The following is a 20067-nucleotide window of genomic DNA, read 5'->3' on the forward strand; positions in this document are numbered from 1 at the left end:
TAGATAAGCTATTACCAGCAGGAGAGTGGGGTGGGAGGAGGTATTGTTTCATGGTCTCTGTGTGTATATAATGTCTTCTGCAGGTTCCACGGTATGCATCCGATGAAGTGAGCTGTAGCTCACGAAAGCTCATGCTCAAATAAATTGGTTAGTCTCTAAGGTGCCACAAGTCCTCCTTTTCTTTTTGCGAAGACAGACTAACACGGCTGTTACTCTGAATTCTGAGTTATGGAGATGACCCCACAGTCTTGCATATAAAATCTTCTATATATCATTTTTGTTACAGAAATCTTCTTGGGAATGTTGGAGAGTTTTACAAGTTTGACTGGGACTATTTGTCCCAGCCCATTTCTAACCGGTCTGTAAAGCCAGATGCCCTAGTTACCCTAGGTCCAAAGTATTCAGGGCTCACAAGATGAATTTGATTTTTAGGAACACTTACTTCCCCGCATTGACTAAATGAATATGATTCATTCTTCATTGGTAGCATTAGCACAGACTTCATCTTTTCAGTTTCTGCGTAGTCCACAGGGCGCAGACCGAATATATTACTGGTAAAACAAGCACAGATGGTTTAAGTAAATAAAATGTGTGACGTGATTCTTAACTAACTGGGTGCATTATCTGGATAGTTTTTCCACCTTCTTACTAATATGCAATTTCTGCTAAAACACACAGAAAAGATTCAAGAATTGCATCAAAGGCAGATGGATTCAGAATCACAAGCTGCTACATTCAACATGAAAAATAAGAGAGTTTACAACCGAATGATAGGTTAAATAAACCACAGCCCTTGTTAAATGTTTTGCTGCTCACCCATTGATATCTATCACAACAGCCAGCATTTTGCTTTGTAACGCTTAATTGCAATCACGCCACCAGGGAAGAAAAAGCATGTTGATTCCAAATGGAAAGTTCCAACAGACTATTACAAGTTAAATACAAACAAATATACAGGTAAAACAGGCATACAAGGTCTTCACTTGAATCCACCAACATTGTGTCACACTGCTGATATAGAAAAAAAAATATGCTAGCAAGTATAAAAATACACAGTTTAGGTACAAAAATCCATATTCGCTACTACAGACTATAAAAGACATACTGAAAGTCTCTATATAGTAGGTTAGAGATACTAATCAAGCCAAGACCAAGGGTTTATTGTAAATGTTATTTTCTCCTCATTCAATATTCCATTAGCAAATAATCCAGCTACCAGAATTCAAACACAATTCAAACAGAACAGTGTCATATTTTGATCTATATGATGTACTACAAGATGCCTGTTAACGAGACCACAACTGTGACAGAAAACACCCATGCGCGTAAGGCTCCCACAGCTAGCCAAGATTGTTTTCTATTATAGGCATCAACTCAAATTTTGGTCTCTCTCTTATTCAGTTTGCTATTGTATGTCACAGGTGACAAATCTGCCAACAGAGAGAAATCAGGGTGATTACTCATGCTACGGGGCATGCAGGAAACCTCCTACTCCCCACATAATTCACCAGCTATAATTTGGATAGTTGTACCTGTAGTGAACCATGGGCATATCTGAGTGTGGCTGTGACATCTGTCTCCTCCCCACACCACCTTATAGCTGCAGGACAGTAGTTAGAGAGGAAAAAGCCTGCAGCTACAGAACAGGTACAATAACTGGTGTTGGTAAGCCTGGTCTCACTAGCACTCCCCCGGGGCATTGTACCTGCCTTGTCCTTTGTAGGAATAATGTCTACTACAGCTATTCCTCTTCCTTCCACCTTACATGGCCCTAGAGCTTAAAAGGAAATGTAAGAGAATGGGAATGAAGTGACTTGGTTATGCCATGTTACAGAGTAAAGAGTAATAGAAAAAGCAGAGCTAAAGAGGTCCAAAAACTGCTGTGTCACTATAGCACTATCTTTTCAGGATAGCCATATGCTGCCATATAAAGCCTGTATCTAGGAGGAAATCTGATTTTAGTCCATATGTGGAAGTACCTCAGCATAGTTACATGATTTGGCATAAACAGAAAGATCCTTGTATTAATCTTAACCAAGAAAAAACAATGAAATCAAAGCTGTATGATCATTCTAACCTAAATGCACCACTACTTTTTTCATTGCTCTTTAGTACATGCAACTTATTAACAGAGAGAATCTCTGGTCAAAGATTCTGGACGGGTTTTTGCTAAAACACCCTAATTTCACAATAGTGCCAGCCCCTAGCTCTCCTGTATTTCTGAATGCTGGGAGTTGGCATATTACAAATGCTGCAGATTAAAAGATAACTTGTCACACCTCAGTCCAGCCCTGGGAATTGCAGCCCATTAAATACTACCACGCTGTTCCTGCTTTGTCATGCGTCATCAGGGTAGGCTTTGGCCTCTCCTTAAATTAGGACAATATTTAAATCAAGCTGCTGTAAGATGGTTCCTTTAAACAGGTCCAAAAGAGAAATAAATATTAGCATATGCATTAAAATCATCATCTTTACACCAGATGGCTGAACCTAGCTTTTAAAAATGTTAAATTTCATATCACTTTGTATGCTTTTTTTATTTCATAGAGTGATAGTGATGTCATTAATTGTTGCAAAAGAATCCTGAGGGCTTCAACTCTTGACAATTAAGTGAAAGAACAACTATATGCCTTATTACACAGTTTGTTCATTTGCACTGTTTCAGTCTTCATATTGTATTTAATTGGGGTTTTATGACAATTAGGAATTTTTTGTCTCAAAGAGCATTTTAAGTTTGCCTTTTACCAGTGCATACACTGCCTAAGCTTGATATTGCAAAGTGACAAAAAATAAGGGATGTTCACATAATGTTAGAGTCAAACAATTGAAGTACAATAATGCTAGAAAATGTAAGACCTCAGGTTTTCACAAGTGGGCCATGTTACACATGCTGAATATTTTGAGATATATATTTTTATTTTAATTGTGCAACTGTAACATTGAATAAACATAGGCTGTAGATTTTGCTAAGTAGGCCAAAACCTGTGGCCCCTGTAATGGCAGGAAATAATTAGGTGAGATATGCCCAGATGATCTGAGCAGGCAAACCACATCTTATCTACAGAAGGTGGTATGCCCCACCCCCAGCAAGGTCCCTGCCAATCATGTGAGCAAGACATACCGGCTGGGCACCGAGAAAGGATTCTCTGTATTACCTCAGAGGTGGTCCACCCCGCCTGGTGTCCCATCTCTAGTTTAGATCAATGTGATGCTTCAGAGGCAAGTATTGTGGGTTTTCTTTCCATAAGATCTTTATGCCCCAGCATTGCAATGAGAGAGCACATTAAGTTGATTATTTATGATAAGCCCTAAATCCCCCTAAGTCACTGCTTTCCAAGACAATCTCTCATCCTGTAAATCAGTGGTTCTCTACCTTTCCACACTACTGTACCCCTTTCAGGAGTCTGATTTGTCTTGTGTACACCCAAGTTTCACCTCGCTTAAAAACTACTTGCTTACAATATTAGACATAAAAATACAAAACTGTCACAGAACACTATTACTGAAAAACTGCTTACGTTTTCACTTTTACCATGTAATTATAAAATAAATCAACTGAAATATAAATATTCTACTTACATGTCAGTGTATAGTATATAAAGTAGTATAAACAAGTCATTGTATGAAATTTGACTTTGTACTGACTGCTAGTGCTTTCTGTGTAGCTTGTTGTAAAACTAGGCAAATATCTAGATGAGTTGATGTACACTCTGGAACAACCACTGCTGTAGATAACCTGTGTTCTTAATTCCCAGATCTATTACCTTGATTAGACTGATTAGAACACATTGTTGGGATTGTGATTATTTAGCCAAGGGATTCAGATTGCTCTACAACAGTAACCTGTCCCACCAAGCTGTACCTCATCTACAAACTTCACCAGCAAATATTTTATATCATTGTCTAGATCACTAATAAAAATATTTAACAGACTTGGACCAAGGACTGGTTCGGACCAAGAGCCGATTCTTGGGGGACCCTGCTGGAAACAGCCCTGCTCAGTGGCATCTCTCTAACTACATTTTGAGATCTGTCTGTGATCCAGATTTTAATCCATCTAATGTGTGTTCTGTTAATTCTATATAATACACTTTAAAAAAAATCAAATGTCATGTGGTCGTAAGTCAAAGCCCAGTAGAAATCCAAGTATACTACACCACAGTTGCCTTTATCAACCCGTTTTTTTTTTTTTAAACAGGATTACAAGAGCTACCTTCCATGAAACCATAAATTTTATTCATTGACAAAAAACAATTAATTGAGTTAATGTTGCCCAATGGCATCTTGTGCCAGTCCACTTCTCTCTCCACTAGGCCCAACATGGTTGTGTGAAATCATAAATACCCACCTCTATACACTTTGCTATAATAGAGTAGGGATAATGGTCATGCTTTGAAAAGTTTTGCATGTATAGTTGCTAACAGGGAGAGCGAGAGAAATCAAGAACTTGACAGTTTCATTACATGGCAGATACAGTAACTAAGCACATAAGCAAAGACTCATGTCTCTCTCTCCTTTTCCACTCCCCCTCTCCCACAACATACAGGCTCCCCTACCACCATTCCCAGCTCACCCTTCCAGTCCTGACCCATTAATCCGTAGCACTTTAGAAGCTGTTAGAACATAACAAGTCTGGCACACCCTGCTGCTGCATACACATCAGGCAGATTAATGGAGGCTCGCCTGCCTCCTTGATTTTTGTAGCCCGAGTTGTACATGGAGTCCTGCACACCTCTTACTCTTCCCCCACGCAATAGACTCCCTATGCTCCTGCTTTGGCCGAGGCTCCTCTGCCACACTCAGTCTACCTTCCCTCCAGGCCACTCCCATCCCCCCACTCCACACAGGGATGTAACTTTGTATTTCCTGGTACTCTCAGGTTTAAATCTGTGTTACCTTAGGGCCTCCCAAGATCTTGGCCCACACATATGGGGAGCAAGAAGAGGATCTCAAATCGACCACGCAGGGGCAGAGCCCCCAGATCCTAGCACAGACACAGGAAGGAATGGGAGCATGACAGGGCCCCACACCCCTAATACCGTCTACTCAACCTGCCACCAACTCCCAGTGTCCCATCCCTTGACCTGTGCCCCACAACCCCTCTCCTATGCACTCCACTCTTCTCTCCTTCCCCGAGCAAGTATTTGCATGTGTAATTTATTTTCTTTTTGAATATACTTTGAGCAATTTCTGAATTTTCTGCTGTATTCAGATTACATTTCCCTGCCCACTTCCCCCCAAAACAAAAACCAACCCTTTGACAAAGGCAGATTGGAGCAACATGCATACATTTCATTTTCAGATTTCTGCCAAGGGTGGGTTCTGAACATATAATACCCAGGTGTTGCTATGGTTTAATGGCCACAGCACGGACCCTTGAGCCACCCAGGTCATATGAAAATGGGCTGGGTAGCAACCTTTTGCATACTTTGCCTACACGTGTGCAGTGTAATCCGTTTGGTGCGTAAACCTTAGGCTCAAACCTAAGACTTTGTTGAACAACATCTTCAGTGTTGCCTTCCCAAGAGGGCAGTGGTTGTCACTAACTGGGGCAAGTGTTGAGTGATTGAGACACCTTAGGCAAAATCAGAGCCATGGTTTGACCCCCAGGTATGCACAGAAAAAAGTAAAAAAGAAAAGGAGGACTTGTGGCACCTTAGAGACTAACAAATTTCTCTAAGGTGCCACAAGTCCTCCTTTTCTTTTTGTGGATACAGACTAACACGGCTGCTACTCTGAAACAGAAAATACTAAGTAAAATCAACCCTGAGAAAAGCTTTTTTTCCCCCCCCCCCAGGGGAGGGGCAGGAAGAGACTTTATCTTGGGGACCTTTTGCTCAAATAACTCCAAATTTAGATCACCCTCACTAAGGCACACCACATTTCGAGGTGATCCATGTAAGCATGCCAAGTTTAGAGTACATAGAAGAATCTCCTTTTAAACAAAGAGCTCCTCAACCTTAACTTTAGCCTCTTATTCTTTGTTGATAGAATCCTGAAGTTAGAGGCTCCATCTTTTTTAGGTAAGATAAATGTACTACTCTTGCTAATCCAGAGTCCAGAAGTGCTCCAATAAATACCTCTTCTTGAATGAGGGTGAAATTAGACTTTTCAAGATTAATTTAGGTCTACAAGAGCCAGATGTATCCTTTGAGGCAAAAAGCCTATCAGCTACTTATCTTAGTACTGACTGATGGTGAAAACACTCCAGGCTAAAGAGAGCCTAAATCTAACATTGGAAAGATCACTGTGCTGGAGAACAGAGACCTTCGAAGGCACCTCAAGCCTGATGCTTAAATGAATACGGAGAGTGATGCTGCATATGATACTGCAGCTGACCCCTCAGGACCTTCCATGCTGGATTTTGCAGGACCACAAAGTCAAAGACCTCCTCAACAGCAGCTGATGACCGTTAGCACTGGAGTTTGTTTGATGGGGCGACACTACTGAACTCCAGGGCGTTGGGAGTCCATTGGCTACTGCCAGTCTAATGGGATCTTAATGTAAAATTCCAAGGATGTTGGTTACTGAGGGATGAGGGTGACATGGCTGACCACAACAGGTGGAGCTTGACATTGGCCTCAAGCTAAACAAGTGCACTTGGTGCAGGGAGCAGTGTTCAGCCTCAGGGTAGGGCACAACGGGGATTGAGAATATTTCTCCGTCATGGAGTTAGAGGCTTTAGAAGGATTCAAATTTTTTTTTTTAAAAAATCAGTACATGTTGATTTCACTGTACACAACAAACCAACAAAAACAATTTCCATTGATAATAATTGAAATTTACAGACAGGCAAATGAAAAATGCTGCTTGAGAACTCCTTTGAGTTTGATTTAAGCATATTTACTTCATATACTCTGACATGTGGTGCTGACAATGTGTGTGTTAAGAGTAATAAAGCTTTAACTTTCTGAATCTCAACCTCTATTGTCATTAAATAATTATTTTTTCTGATCCCAATCATTTCCCACAACTGTGAAAACTTTAAACCAATAAAATCAGAAAAAAGTGTTTAAAACAAACATTGATAATATCCACTGAAATTAAAAAGAAAAAATCCAAAACACATTTTACCAAGCCTACAGATACAGTTCCAGCATATGGGGTAACAGTAACAATACAGCAAAGTGTAGTGAGGGGAAAGGACAACCTGCTAGTCAGGAAATAAGGAATCAGAGAAAAGGAAAGAATGTATGATAAGGCAAATATGTGTGCAGAATTAAGGAGAGCTTCAAAAGCATTGAGAAGGCTGATTTTGTGTTTGTCATCTCCAATTTAGGCAGTCAAATGCTAAATTTTTGTATCCACATGTATATCCAACATAAATAATACTTGTTCTAAATGCCTCATTTTAACACCTCTAGCCATTGTATTTTTATTCAGCAGGCCAATGTAAATAATTTTTTCCCCTGGTTTCCAGACCTTCTTGGAAAAAGAAAGATCAGCTCCCAGTGCTATATTTTTACCATTTACCCCTATGTGGAAAATTCCTTATCATAGAATATCAGGGTTGGAAGGGACCTCAGGAGGTCATCTAGTCCAACCCCTGCTCAGAGCAGGACAAATCCCCAACTAAATCATCGGAACCAGGCCTTTGTCAAGCCTGACCTTAAAAACCTCAAAGGAAGGAGATCCACCACCTCCCTAGGTAACACATTCCAGTGCTTCACCACCCTCCTAGTGAAAAGGTTTTTCCTAATATCCAACCTAAACCTCCCCCACTGCAACTTGAGACCATTACTCCTCGTTCTGTCATCTGCGACCACTGAGAACAGTCTAGATTCATCCTCTTTGGAACCCTCTTTCACATAGTTGAAAGCCGCTATCAAATCCCCCCTCATTCTTCCCTTCCGCAGACTAAACAATCCCAGTTCCCTCAGCCTCTCCTCATAAGTCATGTGTTCCAGTCCCCAAACCATTTTTGTTGCCCTCCGCTAGACGTTTTCCAATTTTTCCACATCTTTCTTGTAGTGTGGGGCCCAAACTGGACACAGTACTCCAGATGAGGCCTCACCAAGGTCGAATAGAGGAGAACGATCACGTCCCTCGATCTGCTGGCAATGCCCCTACTTATACAGCCCAAAATGCCATTGTCCTTCTTGGCAACAACGGCACACTGTTGACTCATATCCAGCTTCTCGTCCAATGTAACCCCTAGGTCCTTTTCTGCAGAACTGCTACTGAGCCATTCGGTCCCTAATCTGTAGCAGTGCATGGGATTCTTCCATCCTAAGTGCAAGACACTGCACTTGTCCTTGCTGAACCTCATCAGATTTCTTTTGGCCCAATCCTCCAATTTGTCTAGGGCCCTCTGTATCCTATCCCTACCCTCCAGCGTATCTACCACTCCTCCCAGTTTAGTGTCATCTGCAAACTTGCTGAGGGTGCAATCCACACCATCCTCCAGATCATTTATGAAGATATTGAACAAAACCGGGCCCAGGACCGACCCTTGGGGCACTCCACTTGATACCGGCTGCCAACTAAACATGGAGCCATTGATCACTACATGTTGAGCCCGACAATCTAGCCAGCTTTCTATCCACCTTATCGTCCATTCATCCAGCCCATGCTACTTTAACTTGCTGGCAAGAATACTGTGGGACTGTGTCAAAAGCTTTGCTAAAGTCAAGGAACAACACGTCCACTGCTTTCCCCTCATCCACAGAGCCAGTTATCTCGTCATAGAAGGCAATTAGATTAGTCAGGTATGACTTGCCCTTGGTGAATCCATGCTGACTGTTCCTGATCACTTTCCTCTCCTTTAAGTGCTTCAGAATTGATTCCTTGAGGACCTGCTCCATGATCTTTCCGGGGACTGAAGTGAGGCTGACTGGCCTGTAGTTCCCAGGATCCTCCTTCTTCCCTTTTTTAAAGATGGGCACTACATTAGCCTTTTTCCAGTCGTCCGGGACTTCCCCCGATCGCCATGAGTTTTCAAAGATAATGGCCAATGGCTCTGCAATCACAGCTGCCAACTCCTTTAGCACTCTCAGATGCAGCGCATCTGGCCCCATGGACTCGTGCTCATCCAGCTTTTCTAAATAGTCCCTAACCACTTCTCTCTCCACAGAGGGCTGGTCATCTCTTCCCCATACTGTGCTGCCCACTGCAGTAGTCTGGGAGCTGACCTTGTTCGTGAAGACAGAGGCAAAAAAAGCAATGAGTACATTAGCTTTTTCCGCATCCTCTGTCACTAGATTGCCTCCCTCCTTCAGTAAGGGGCCCAGACTTTCCTTGACTTTCTTCTTGTTGCTAACATACCTGAAGAAACCTTCTTGTTACTCTTAACATCTCTTGCTAGCTGCAACTCCAGGTGGGATTTGGCCTTCCTGATTTCACTCCTGCATGCCCGAGCAATATTTTCCATACTCTTCCCTGGTCATTTGTCCAATCTTCCACTTCTTGTAAGCTTCTTTTTTGTGTTCAAGATCAGCAAGGATTTCACTGTTACGCCAAGCTGGTCGCCTGCCATATTTACTATTCTTTCCACACATCGGGATGGTTAGTCCCTTTCACCTCAATAAGGATTCTTTAAAATACAGCCAGCTCTCCTGGACTCCTTTCCCCCTCATGTTATTCTCCCAGAGGATCCTGCCCATCAGTTCCCTGAGGGAGTCAAAGTCTGTTTTTCTGAAGTCCAGGGTCCATATTCTGCTGCTCTCCTTTCTTCCTTGTGTCAGGATCCTGAATTCAACCATCTCATGGTCACTGCCTCCCAGGTTCCCATCCACTTTTGCTTCCCCTACTACTTCTTCCCAGTTTGTGAGCAGCAGGTCAAGAAGAGCTCTGCCCCTATTGGTTCCTCCAGCACTTGCACCAGGAAATTGTCCCCTACACTTTCCAAAAACTCCCTGGATTGTCTGTGCACCATTGTATTGCTCTCTCAGCAGATATCAGGGTGATTGAAGTCTCCCATGAGAACCAGGGCCTGCGATCTAATAACTTCCGTGAGTTGCCGGAAGAAAGCCTCGTCCACCTCATCCCCCTGGTCCGGTGGTCTATAGCAGACTCCCACCACAACATAACCCTTGTTGCTCACACTTCTAAACTTAATCCAGAGACTCTCAGGTTTTTCTGCAGTTTCATACTGGAGCCCTGAGCAATCATACTGCTCTCTTACATACAATGCAACTTCCCCACCGTTTCTGTCCTGCCTGTCCTTCCCGAACAGTTTATATCCATCCATGACAGTACTCAAGTCATATGAGTTATCCCACCAAGTCTGTGTTATTCCAATCACATCGTAATTCCTTGACTGTGCCAGGACTTCCAGTTCTCCCTGCTTGTTTCCCAGGCTTCTTGCATTTGTGTATAGGCACTTGAGATAACTTACTGTTTGTCCTGTTTTCTTAGTATAAGGCAGGAGCCCTCCCCTCTTGGGCTCTCCTGCTCGTGCTTCCTCCCAGTATCCCATGTCCCCACTTACCTCAGGGCTTTGGTCTCCTTCCCCCGGTGAAGCTAGTTTAAAGCCCTCCTCACTAGGTTAGCCAGCCTGCTTGCGAAGATGCTCTTCCCTCTCTTCGTTAGGTGGAGCCCATCTCTGCCTAGCACTCCTCCTTCTTGGAGCACCATCCCATGGTCAAAGAATCCAAAGCCTTCTCTCCAACACCACATGCATAGCCATTCGTTGACTTCCACGATTCGACCGTCTCTACCCAGGCCTTTTCCTTCCACGGGGAGGATAGACGAGACCACCACTTGTGCCTCAAACTCCTTTATCCTTCTTCCCAGAGCCATGTAGTCTGCAGTGATCCACTCAAGGTCATTCTTGACAGTATCATTGGTGCCCACATGGAGAAGCAGGAAGGGGGTAGCGAGCAGAGGACTTGAGTCTCGGCAGTCTCTCCGTCATCTCATGAATCCTAGCTCCTGGCAAGCAGCAGACTTCTCGGTTTTCCAGTCAGGGCGGCAGATAGATGACTCAGTCCCCCTGAGGAGAGAGACCCCGACCACCACCACCCGCCTTCACTTGTGAGTAACCGATTCACTGTTCATACTTACGCTATATAGTGAACAGTAAGAACCCTCTTCTTATATCATGGCATTGGCGGTGTAGACTTTGGATCTGGGAGTACACAAACAAACAGGTCTGTTTATTCCCCCTGGGAGTAGGTGGATGGGGAATGGGTAGCGCCTTGGCTCTGCTCCCCAGTGCATCAGCCAGCACTAATTAAGCTGGGTTGGGAGTGGGAAGGGTTATGATTTGCTGCTGGTATAGGGCAACAAGCCAATTAATACATACCTCCAGCAGCACTCAAGGAAGGGGGAAGCAAGGAAGGAATTGTGTCTGAGGAGTATCTGAGGCACAATATGATCTGGGATACTCATGGGGTGGAGCAGTATATGCCCATGCCTTGCTCACATCTGCACCTAGAGGCACGTCTACCTCTAAATAAAATATTCCCATTTACCTGGGATTGTTCACACTCAAACTTGCACCAACTGGATGAAGGCTAAAACACACCTAGAAGAAATAAGGCAATGAGACTATTTTTACCAATGTTAAACTTATTGTGCATGAGGAACTGGCAAGATAGCCCATTTGAGTGAAGCATTTATGAACAACTGTGAAATTGCAAATGCAATAGATCTAATTTTTCAAGTCACTTGGCTTGCTGTGAAGCAAGGAAAAAAAAGACAGAACTCAAGAGAACAAGCACATGAAAACATAAATGTGTAGGAGATTAACCTAAAAAAATTAACTAGACCAGCCGGGCAATTAATAGGTCCACTGGTCCATATAATATTTTCCATTTGCAGTTCGTATCTTTTTTAGTCAGAAAAAAATTGAACAGCAAAGAACATGCTCTAACTGCTTAATCTTGCAGATTTTCAAAAAAGTATTGCCAAGGAAAATTGAAATCCTATGATTTGTCTTCTGGAAAATAAAAGCAATTCTGAACTGTGTTCTCATCCTACAAAATATGTACACACACTCCCTTTTATAGTAAAGCTATTTCCTATACTTAAATCACAGAGATAAAAATCTGACAGTATTTTTGAGGTGAGATGTACTAGATGTAAAGTTTACTTCTACGGTACATCAGATGTCTGTTTAAAGGTTTTGAAAAGTAAAATTTTAAAAATTCACAAAGACTCTCTATATATGAGTAGTATATGGACAGCTAAAATATTAATTCTTGGCATGGCCACAGACTTCCTGTGTGACTTTGGGCAAGTCTTTGCCTCAGTTCTCTATCTGTCAAATGGGGATAAAAGGACTTCCTTCCTCTTTTACAATCTAAACAGACAGGGCAGACAAAGCATAAGATTTCAGGTCTTACCATGTATATCTACAGAATTTAACCCAGTGGGTCTCATCTCAGTTGGGACCTCTAGGCACTACAGTAAATTAGATACTAAATACCTAAAAAGCAGCATTAAACTAGGTTACTATATTTTATAGTACACTTTTTACAAAGTGTCATATAGAACTATTTCAAACTCGCACTCTAAGGTTATGCCCACACTTCGAGCAGGAGAAGATACACCTGCACTAGCTCTGTTCAAGCTAGTGAGCTAGACAGCGTTGTCATCGTATCGCAAGCAGTGGCAGGAGCTAGCCACCCCAAGTACGTGCCTGCCCAAGATGCCAGGTACAAATCACTTGTGCCCCAATGGCTACACTCTATCCTTACTGTGCTAGCTCGACCAAAGCTAGTGCAGGTATGTCTTCTCAAGCTCCCGCTCTCAAATGTAGAAATACCCTAAATTCAACTCAGGCATCACTTTTATTCCAACACCCCAAATTACTAATGCACACTGTTAAAAAGAAAATATTGGTTTACATAATTCTGCAGTCAAAATAAAAGTGTTTGACTGCAAAAGCCACATTTTGCTTAATGATGGATATATTTATACAGGGGGCCTAAATACGGTTTGAACACATTTAACATGTTGACAAAACTTAGTGGGCTAAGAGAGATACAGGAAAACTGATTATTCAGGCTTTTATATGGCTCTAAAAGGTTAATCAGCTAATTAAGAACCACTTATATCCCATGTCAAAGAGGGCTCTCTTTAATAGGAAGTTTTAAACTTCTCAAGAGCCTGGGGAGATGGGAATGAACAAAAACTAGTAGAAAATTGGAATATTAGTCAGATGAACTGAGATGAAGAAAACAGCAATGCAGTTTGAGCAGTACAGCCTAAGACCACAAACTTATTCCATTTCAAGTTGTGCATCCGTCTAGTAGACTCTTAAGCAGCTAGTAAAACTTCAGATCTTGCTCAAAACTCAGTACTAAATCTCTACCCTTTCAAAAACCTGGCTGACAGTGACAGAAATCCCATGGCAGATGTGTACATAAACAGCCTGAAAGACAATGGGATTATCAACTCAGCGTTAAGAAACCATCCTGCCTTGATCAATAAGGAGCTTTGAACCTCTATATTACCAGCTTGGTCACAACTATTGCTACAAAGGCAATTAGAAAAGTCAGAATTTATGTGACGTCGTGTTATGTCATGCTTTCACTGAAAATAAATTGAAGCAAGGGATGCCAAAAAGAAGAAGACTGAAGAGCTGCGAGGTGGAGGGAACTGCAGGAGTCTCATTGTAGGGTGCTGTCACACTGGGAGTAAGAGCAAGCGTTATAAGAGAAGTATTTCTACGACTCAGAAGTTTTGTTTGAATTTTAATTTTCTCTGTGCCTCAGTTTCCACATCTGTAAAATAGCAATTATAATAATTGCCTCTTTGCAAAGCGTTTTGGGATTTACAGATGGAAAATACCTAGCTTACACTGTACTATTACATTGAAGACTTACTCCTGACATCAAAGAAGGGGTGGCATTCTTCTATACATTACAACATGGGAGTAACTTCATCTACTGGAGTAAGAGGACAAATTGCTTTTACCAAATGGGAAGAAAAGTTCTTTGATGTAATTCTGCAACTACTACAGTAGTGTGTTACACAACAGCATCTCAGCAACAGATACAGAAGGACTATATAAGATGAGGAAAATTAAATCTTTTTTGTGGCACTTACCAAGTGGCATAACACTAAACACTTGCCATGGCATTTGCAGGTCCATTTGCAAGAGATGAAACACAAAGAATGCTAAATTTGTACGCAGAAGATTTTAATAAAGTTTGAATAAATCACAGTATAAATTACTCCATGAGAATTATCTAGCATTATTATTCTCAGACATCACTCGCTTTACAGAAGCCTTTGGCAAGGTACATTTAAAAATTCTTGCTAGGTGTAAAGCCACTTAAGAAACTATAAATGAATTTTGTATACCCTGGAAATTCTGTAGTCATAGTGCCTCCCCGTTATTAACATTGCCCATTTAAAAATTCAAACAGAGACCTTTTCTGTACCACTAAAGGCAGTATGCTGATACAACCTGTAGCCAGTCTCATAAAACATTTGATTTTAGAGGGGATGTAGTCTTGGATACCCCATATCACACTGTTTCAGATATCATTGTTGCTACAATAAATATTAGAACATTGCTTATATTCACACTAGACTATGTCTTGTCAGTTCACATTTTGAATGGAACTGGACTTCAATCTATTTTCTTGTTTTGAAATGAGGAGGAGACTTTTTGACCAAAGGTGGTCATATATTTGCCAGTATGGCTAACGGAAAACGGTGGGCTAATAAGACGACTGACCTAAAAATTTTAGTATTGCCAATTTAAAGTTCTACTGTACAATTTCTCCAGTCTTTTGGCTGCTATCAAAAAGATTTATGCCCAAATTGGTTGGTTGTGTAATATTTTCAGAAACCCAGGAGAGTTGTAAAAATCATGCAGGCAGCTACCAATACCCAACTGGTGAACATTTTATCTTGAAAAGCTGACACCTGAGGAAGCAGATGTACTATCCTATTTTTTTTTTTTTTAAATATGCTGCCAGGCCAAGGGAACGATTCCTTTTGTACTTTTCTGATTTATTTTTATATCCTGACATTTCATGTAAACTAGAAGTATTTTCTGATCCAATACCTCCATTCTGTAACAGAACTTCAACAAGTTTACAACATTTGAAACTAGCTAATTTACTAAAGCTTCCTTATCCCCACTTCACACTATGGCCAAGGAGGTACATACGTCAGCAAACAAGTCAGACATGAACAAGGCTACATTCTACAAGCATGTAATGTGCACATGCCATTTACGACAACATGCATGGTACCAGATTACAGATTGTATACAGTAGCTGCTGATACAAATAGCAACGCTACTGCCATTGTAGCATGACATGAACAACCCAGCATCTCATTCAACTGATGTGATGACAACGAGAAAGATAAATCCATGAATAATTATTGTGTGTTTGAGTCAGTATCCATCACATTACAACTCCAGATGTTTGCTACATGCTTATCAATAGAGCAAACTCACCAGAAATATACATAGCTAAAATGGAAGTACTTTTTTAAAATTTCAGTAATAATCTCCCTTATGCACTCAGATTTTTTTTTTAATGCTAATTTATTTTTTTAAAGCCCAAACTTTGGGATTTGTTCCAAACTTCATAAAGAAAAGCTTAGGACAATCCTGAACCCTAAGCAAAAAAGATAACATCCAAGTTAGAAAGGGGCATTGTATAATTGAACACAAAAAGAAACTCCCATTGAATAAACCATATATTTTGTATTAAGAGCTTTGGATCAAAATTTACTCAATGTTACATCCTGGACTTTCACCAGCAACATCAATTTTGAAATAAAGACGTCAATTACAAAACAACATCACACAGCTACTCACACTGCATCCTGGGAGGCTCCATGTGAGAGCAACAGCTCAACAATGCTCATATGCCCATTCTTGGCAGCATCATGAAGCGGTGAGTCATTCTGATACCCAGTAGTGTTCACCAATGCCCGGTGCTGTAGTAATAGCTCCACCACCTTCCTGTGCCCGTGATTACAAGCCTCATGCTAGCCGGTGATGTTGACAAGAAGCACACGGGGGAAAAAAAAAAAAAGACATAAAATTCTAATGAAAGTACAGAATGTTTTTTTAATAATGGATGTTTGTCACTATGAGTTAATGCATTCACTTTCATAGCATCTCTCAGACTGGCAGCATGATATGGAGATACTATTCAATTTTGACAATGCAATGGCCATCATGAGTAATTATCTTTTCAAACATGGCATTGATAAAGAGCACAGAGGAACTGAACACAGACCATGTGGTGTGCAAAGACGACTATAAAGGAATGCCTTCCAAGCTATCGACTAGGGTCAAACATGCTCTTTGGGAGAAAAAGGCAGCGGATGAAAAGGGATTAGCACTCACTACCTATAAATTTTTTAATGAAATTCAAGCATGCAAGAATACAAAAATATATCTAAGGTATACCTGTTGGTAACCAAAGTTCAAACTCCACTATTTAATGTGTACCCAAAATGGTGGGAACTACAGATCTAATTAACAGTTGACAAGACTTACAAAAAACTGTACTTGCACTCTAACCTGGAAAGAGAGCATTTTGCACACTTAAGAAATCATAGGTGAATATGATGGTAAAAGTGATAGAGAATACTGACACTTGATGAGAGGTGGGATGATTCTACAGGAAGAGCACTCTCGCATTGCCATAATGAAGACTATTTCTCATAATCATCTTCTTTATGACAGGTTTCAGAGTGGTAGCCGTGTTAGTCTGTATCAGCAGAAAGAACGAGGAGTACTTGTGGCACCTTAGAGACTAACAAATTTATTTGAGCATAAGCTTTCATAGGCTAAAGCCCACTTCATCAGATGCACGCAGTGCAAAATACAGTAGGAAGATATAGAGAGACACACACACACAACATGAAAAAATGGGGGTTGCCATACCAACTCTTAATGAGACCAATCGATTAAGGTGGGCTATTATCAGCAGGAGAGAAAAAAACTTGTAGTGATAATCAGGATGGCCCATTTCAAACAGTTGACAAGAAGGTGTGAGTAACAGTAGGGAGAAGATTAGCATTGGGAAATAGTTTTTTAGTGTAATGACTCATCCACTCCCAGTCTTTATTCAAGCATAATTTGATGGTGTCCAGTTTGCAGATTAATTCCAGTTCTGCTGTTTCTCGTTGGAATCGGTTTCTGAAGTTTTTTTGTTGAATAATTGTGACTTTTAAGTCTGTAATGCTCAAATAAATGTGTTAGTTTCTAAGGTGCCACAAGTACTCATTCTTTCAGTCTTCTTTACGTTTTGGATACAATAAAGATAGGGGCAGGAAAGAACAAACTGTAAAAAATGGAAGTGTGGAGGAAAGGACAACAGACAAAAATGAAAATATCAGAAGAATGTTGACACCCACCAATGGTGTCCATCCAGCATGGTCTTTAACATTGGGGTCTGCTCCATTTTTCAGTAAGTGTTCAACGGCTGATACATCACCCTAGAAGGGGGAAAAAAATCATTGCTAAACATCTTAGGAAGGATAGATAGAACAAAGAGAAAAATAAATGGGAGAGAACAATAAGCAGCTGCATCATTTTGATTACAATTAAATCAAGACTTTCATTTAGACAATGTCAACCTGACAAATTTTACTCCTTGTTTTTAAAAAAAACACTGTTTATTAGTATAGTGTAGTCAGAAACACCTAAAAGCTTTATTTAAGTCAGGAGCAGACTGAATAAGGCACATCTCACACACTATAAATAATTCAGTATACATAACTGGACAAGTGTGCGTAGACTGCAATCTATTGGCTAAGACTGACTGCAAGGATTAAGACCAGGTACATGTCCTTCAAACCAAAAATTTTGTCAAACTAATCTAAATGACTAGCTAGAAATATGCACAAGTGAACCCAATTTATATGCCTGTCTTAGAAACATCCAACTTGCATGACTAAAATATTGAAAGAAAAGCAAAGAGAAAGTATTTCTATTTAATCTTTCAATTATTATGCATGTTAAAACTGCCAGCACCCTTATATCATTGGCAGTTATGCTACCATCATAATTTCATTTCCATTCTGGCAGAACACAACAAGATATTCAAGTTTTGCTACGGCACAGAGGTGGAAGCAATACAGGAAGGAAAGGGGAATGCCTGAGACAGAAATTATGGGGAGTAGAAGGAGGAGCCTAGAAAAATATAAGCTACAATTGACCAGAATACACATAAAATTGGTTAAAGTTGGGTGACTTAACAGCTCCCAAACTCCCTGCTTATTAGAATTCTGAACCTGTGCAGTCAGACATTGCTTAGAGCATGAACAAGGCTCCTTCACCCCTGTTTATAATGCTGTTCGCTGGAATGGCTACTTTGTTGTGCTTCTATCGCTTAATATTTTTATGAGAATATGTTATTGCCCTATCACTCAACCCCAACCTTGAGGACCAGTTGACTGTGGTTCTTTTGGTTCCTATCTTTTCACTTGTCCAGCTTGATGGCCCTACCAGGAGTTAAAACTCCCACCAGCATAGCTCTCGGTCACTGGAACACATAAGGCTTCCCACTGTGTCAAGGTACAGTCCCCAGGGAAGTCTTAGAACTGTCCTTGGCAAAATTTGTACTGCCAGCTACAAACTCTAAGATGGGAAGAGGGAAAAACGAGGCAAGAGGAGAAAGAAAGAAGGAGGGACCTATGGAAGAAGAGACAAGGTAGGAAAAACCACAAGGGAGAAGTAAGAACTCCATGTACCAAGAAACCTAAGGCTACACGGATGGCAAAGAAAGGAGAGAAAAATAATTGGAAGTGGAAGACAGAACTGCAAACTTAGAGAGAAACAATATGGAATAAAACAAAATCTCCTGCCCCCATGGCAAAAGCTGAAACAAGGAAGGGCTTCAAGTGCAGATCTATTGAAAACAGAGAAAGGGAACCCAAAAAGGTTAAAAACCAGCAGCTCTCTCTCTCTCTCAACAAAAAGCTGTGGAAGAAGTTAATACCTGAATCACAATGCGATAGCTGTAATTCTCATGCCATCAGGTATATTAACTGAAAGAGATCCCGATCATTATCCCACTACATAACTTAGAATTCACATCTTTTTTTTAGGAACAACAAATATGAGGCCCAAAATTGAGCACAGTAATAAACCAAATGAAGGAAAGCATCAAACCTGTTCTATGATATCAGGGAACATTTCTGAGACAATGTAGAATAGCATTAATCCTCATTCTTTACAACCAAAGAAAACTCTTCCAAGACAACAAACTCTGTTCAGCAGAAAAATAACCAGCAACTGATAAAAGAAATATTAACTCCACATTCACATAAAATGCTGAAAGGCTCTGGTTTTATATCAGTCAACTGAATTTATATAACAGAGATATGTTCCATGCATTATAATCACAACCCCAGCAAAATGTTATATTTTAAGCAATTAAAGAAAAAGCTATTTTAGTTAGAATATTTTTTGGTCTCAAGGAAAGAGACAAGTGGAAACCATGTACAAAGAGAAAATCTTCACAGGCATTGGACACAGTGATCAGTGCAACAGAGCTTTTCCCATGGATAAAAAGAATTACCTACGGTAAGTGATATTTGAGCTTCTCTTTTAAAATTATTAAGTTTGCAAACATGTATAACAGTGGTTGATATTTTTGCAGTGTTCCCTTAGAGCCGTTACAAATAATTTGAATCTGGTGTGGGCATTAGGTACATTAACTGCTCAGAATGTTAACATTCATATTACAAATCCATAAAATGCTAGTTTAATTTTTATTACAGTAAAATTTTTCTGTAGAAGTACTAGAAGTACTGTCAACATATACAGAATGAAAAAGTGTTAGAGTAAAACTAGAAAACTATATTTCTCAGTTTACAATGGAGTTAAGTGGGATTTTTTCCCCCCCTGGAAATGAGGAAAAAAATCCATTTTTGTTACCGAGGTTGAACTTCTCTTTTTAACCACTTACAATTCACAATAAAAGTGGAGGGAATGGGAGAGAAGCTTTCATTTTGATTACACACATGCACAATGACTGAACAGCTACTGTCAATCAGGATTAGAAGTGATGCATTAAGAAAGCTGTTTGTGGCCTAGAGACTGACAGAGGAAATACAGCCAGAAATTAAAGTTTAAATTTACAGCTGCAGGGCATGTTAGTAGACCCATGGAAGTTATGTCTTCTGCACCCTGAA

At 40.6% G+C, this 20067-nt stretch overlaps 1 protein-coding gene across 2 annotated transcripts in view; it reads right to left on the reverse strand.

The window, feature by feature from the left end:
- BARD1 (BRCA1 associated RING domain 1) overlaps positions 1-20067 on the reverse strand; it is an 81105-nt gene that overhangs the window by 35877 nt on the left and 25161 nt on the right. For both annotated transcript variants that reach the window (XM_073306728.1, XM_073306727.1), the window contains 3 exons: positions 17284-17364; positions 15731-15903; positions 443-551 (listed from right to left, as the gene is read on the reverse strand). In XM_073306728.1, coding sequence (XP_073162829.1) covers positions 443-551; positions 15731-15903; positions 17284-17364 — 363 coding nt within the window. The remainder of the gene's footprint in view (positions 1-442; positions 552-15730; positions 15904-17283; positions 17365-20067) is intronic.

Source organism: Lepidochelys kempii, chromosome 11 (assembly GCF_965140265.1).
Source record: "Lepidochelys kempii isolate rLepKem1 chromosome 11, rLepKem1.hap2, whole genome shotgun sequence".
In the NCBI taxonomy this organism is placed as follows: domain Eukaryota; kingdom Metazoa; phylum Chordata; order Testudines; family Cheloniidae; genus Lepidochelys; species Lepidochelys kempii.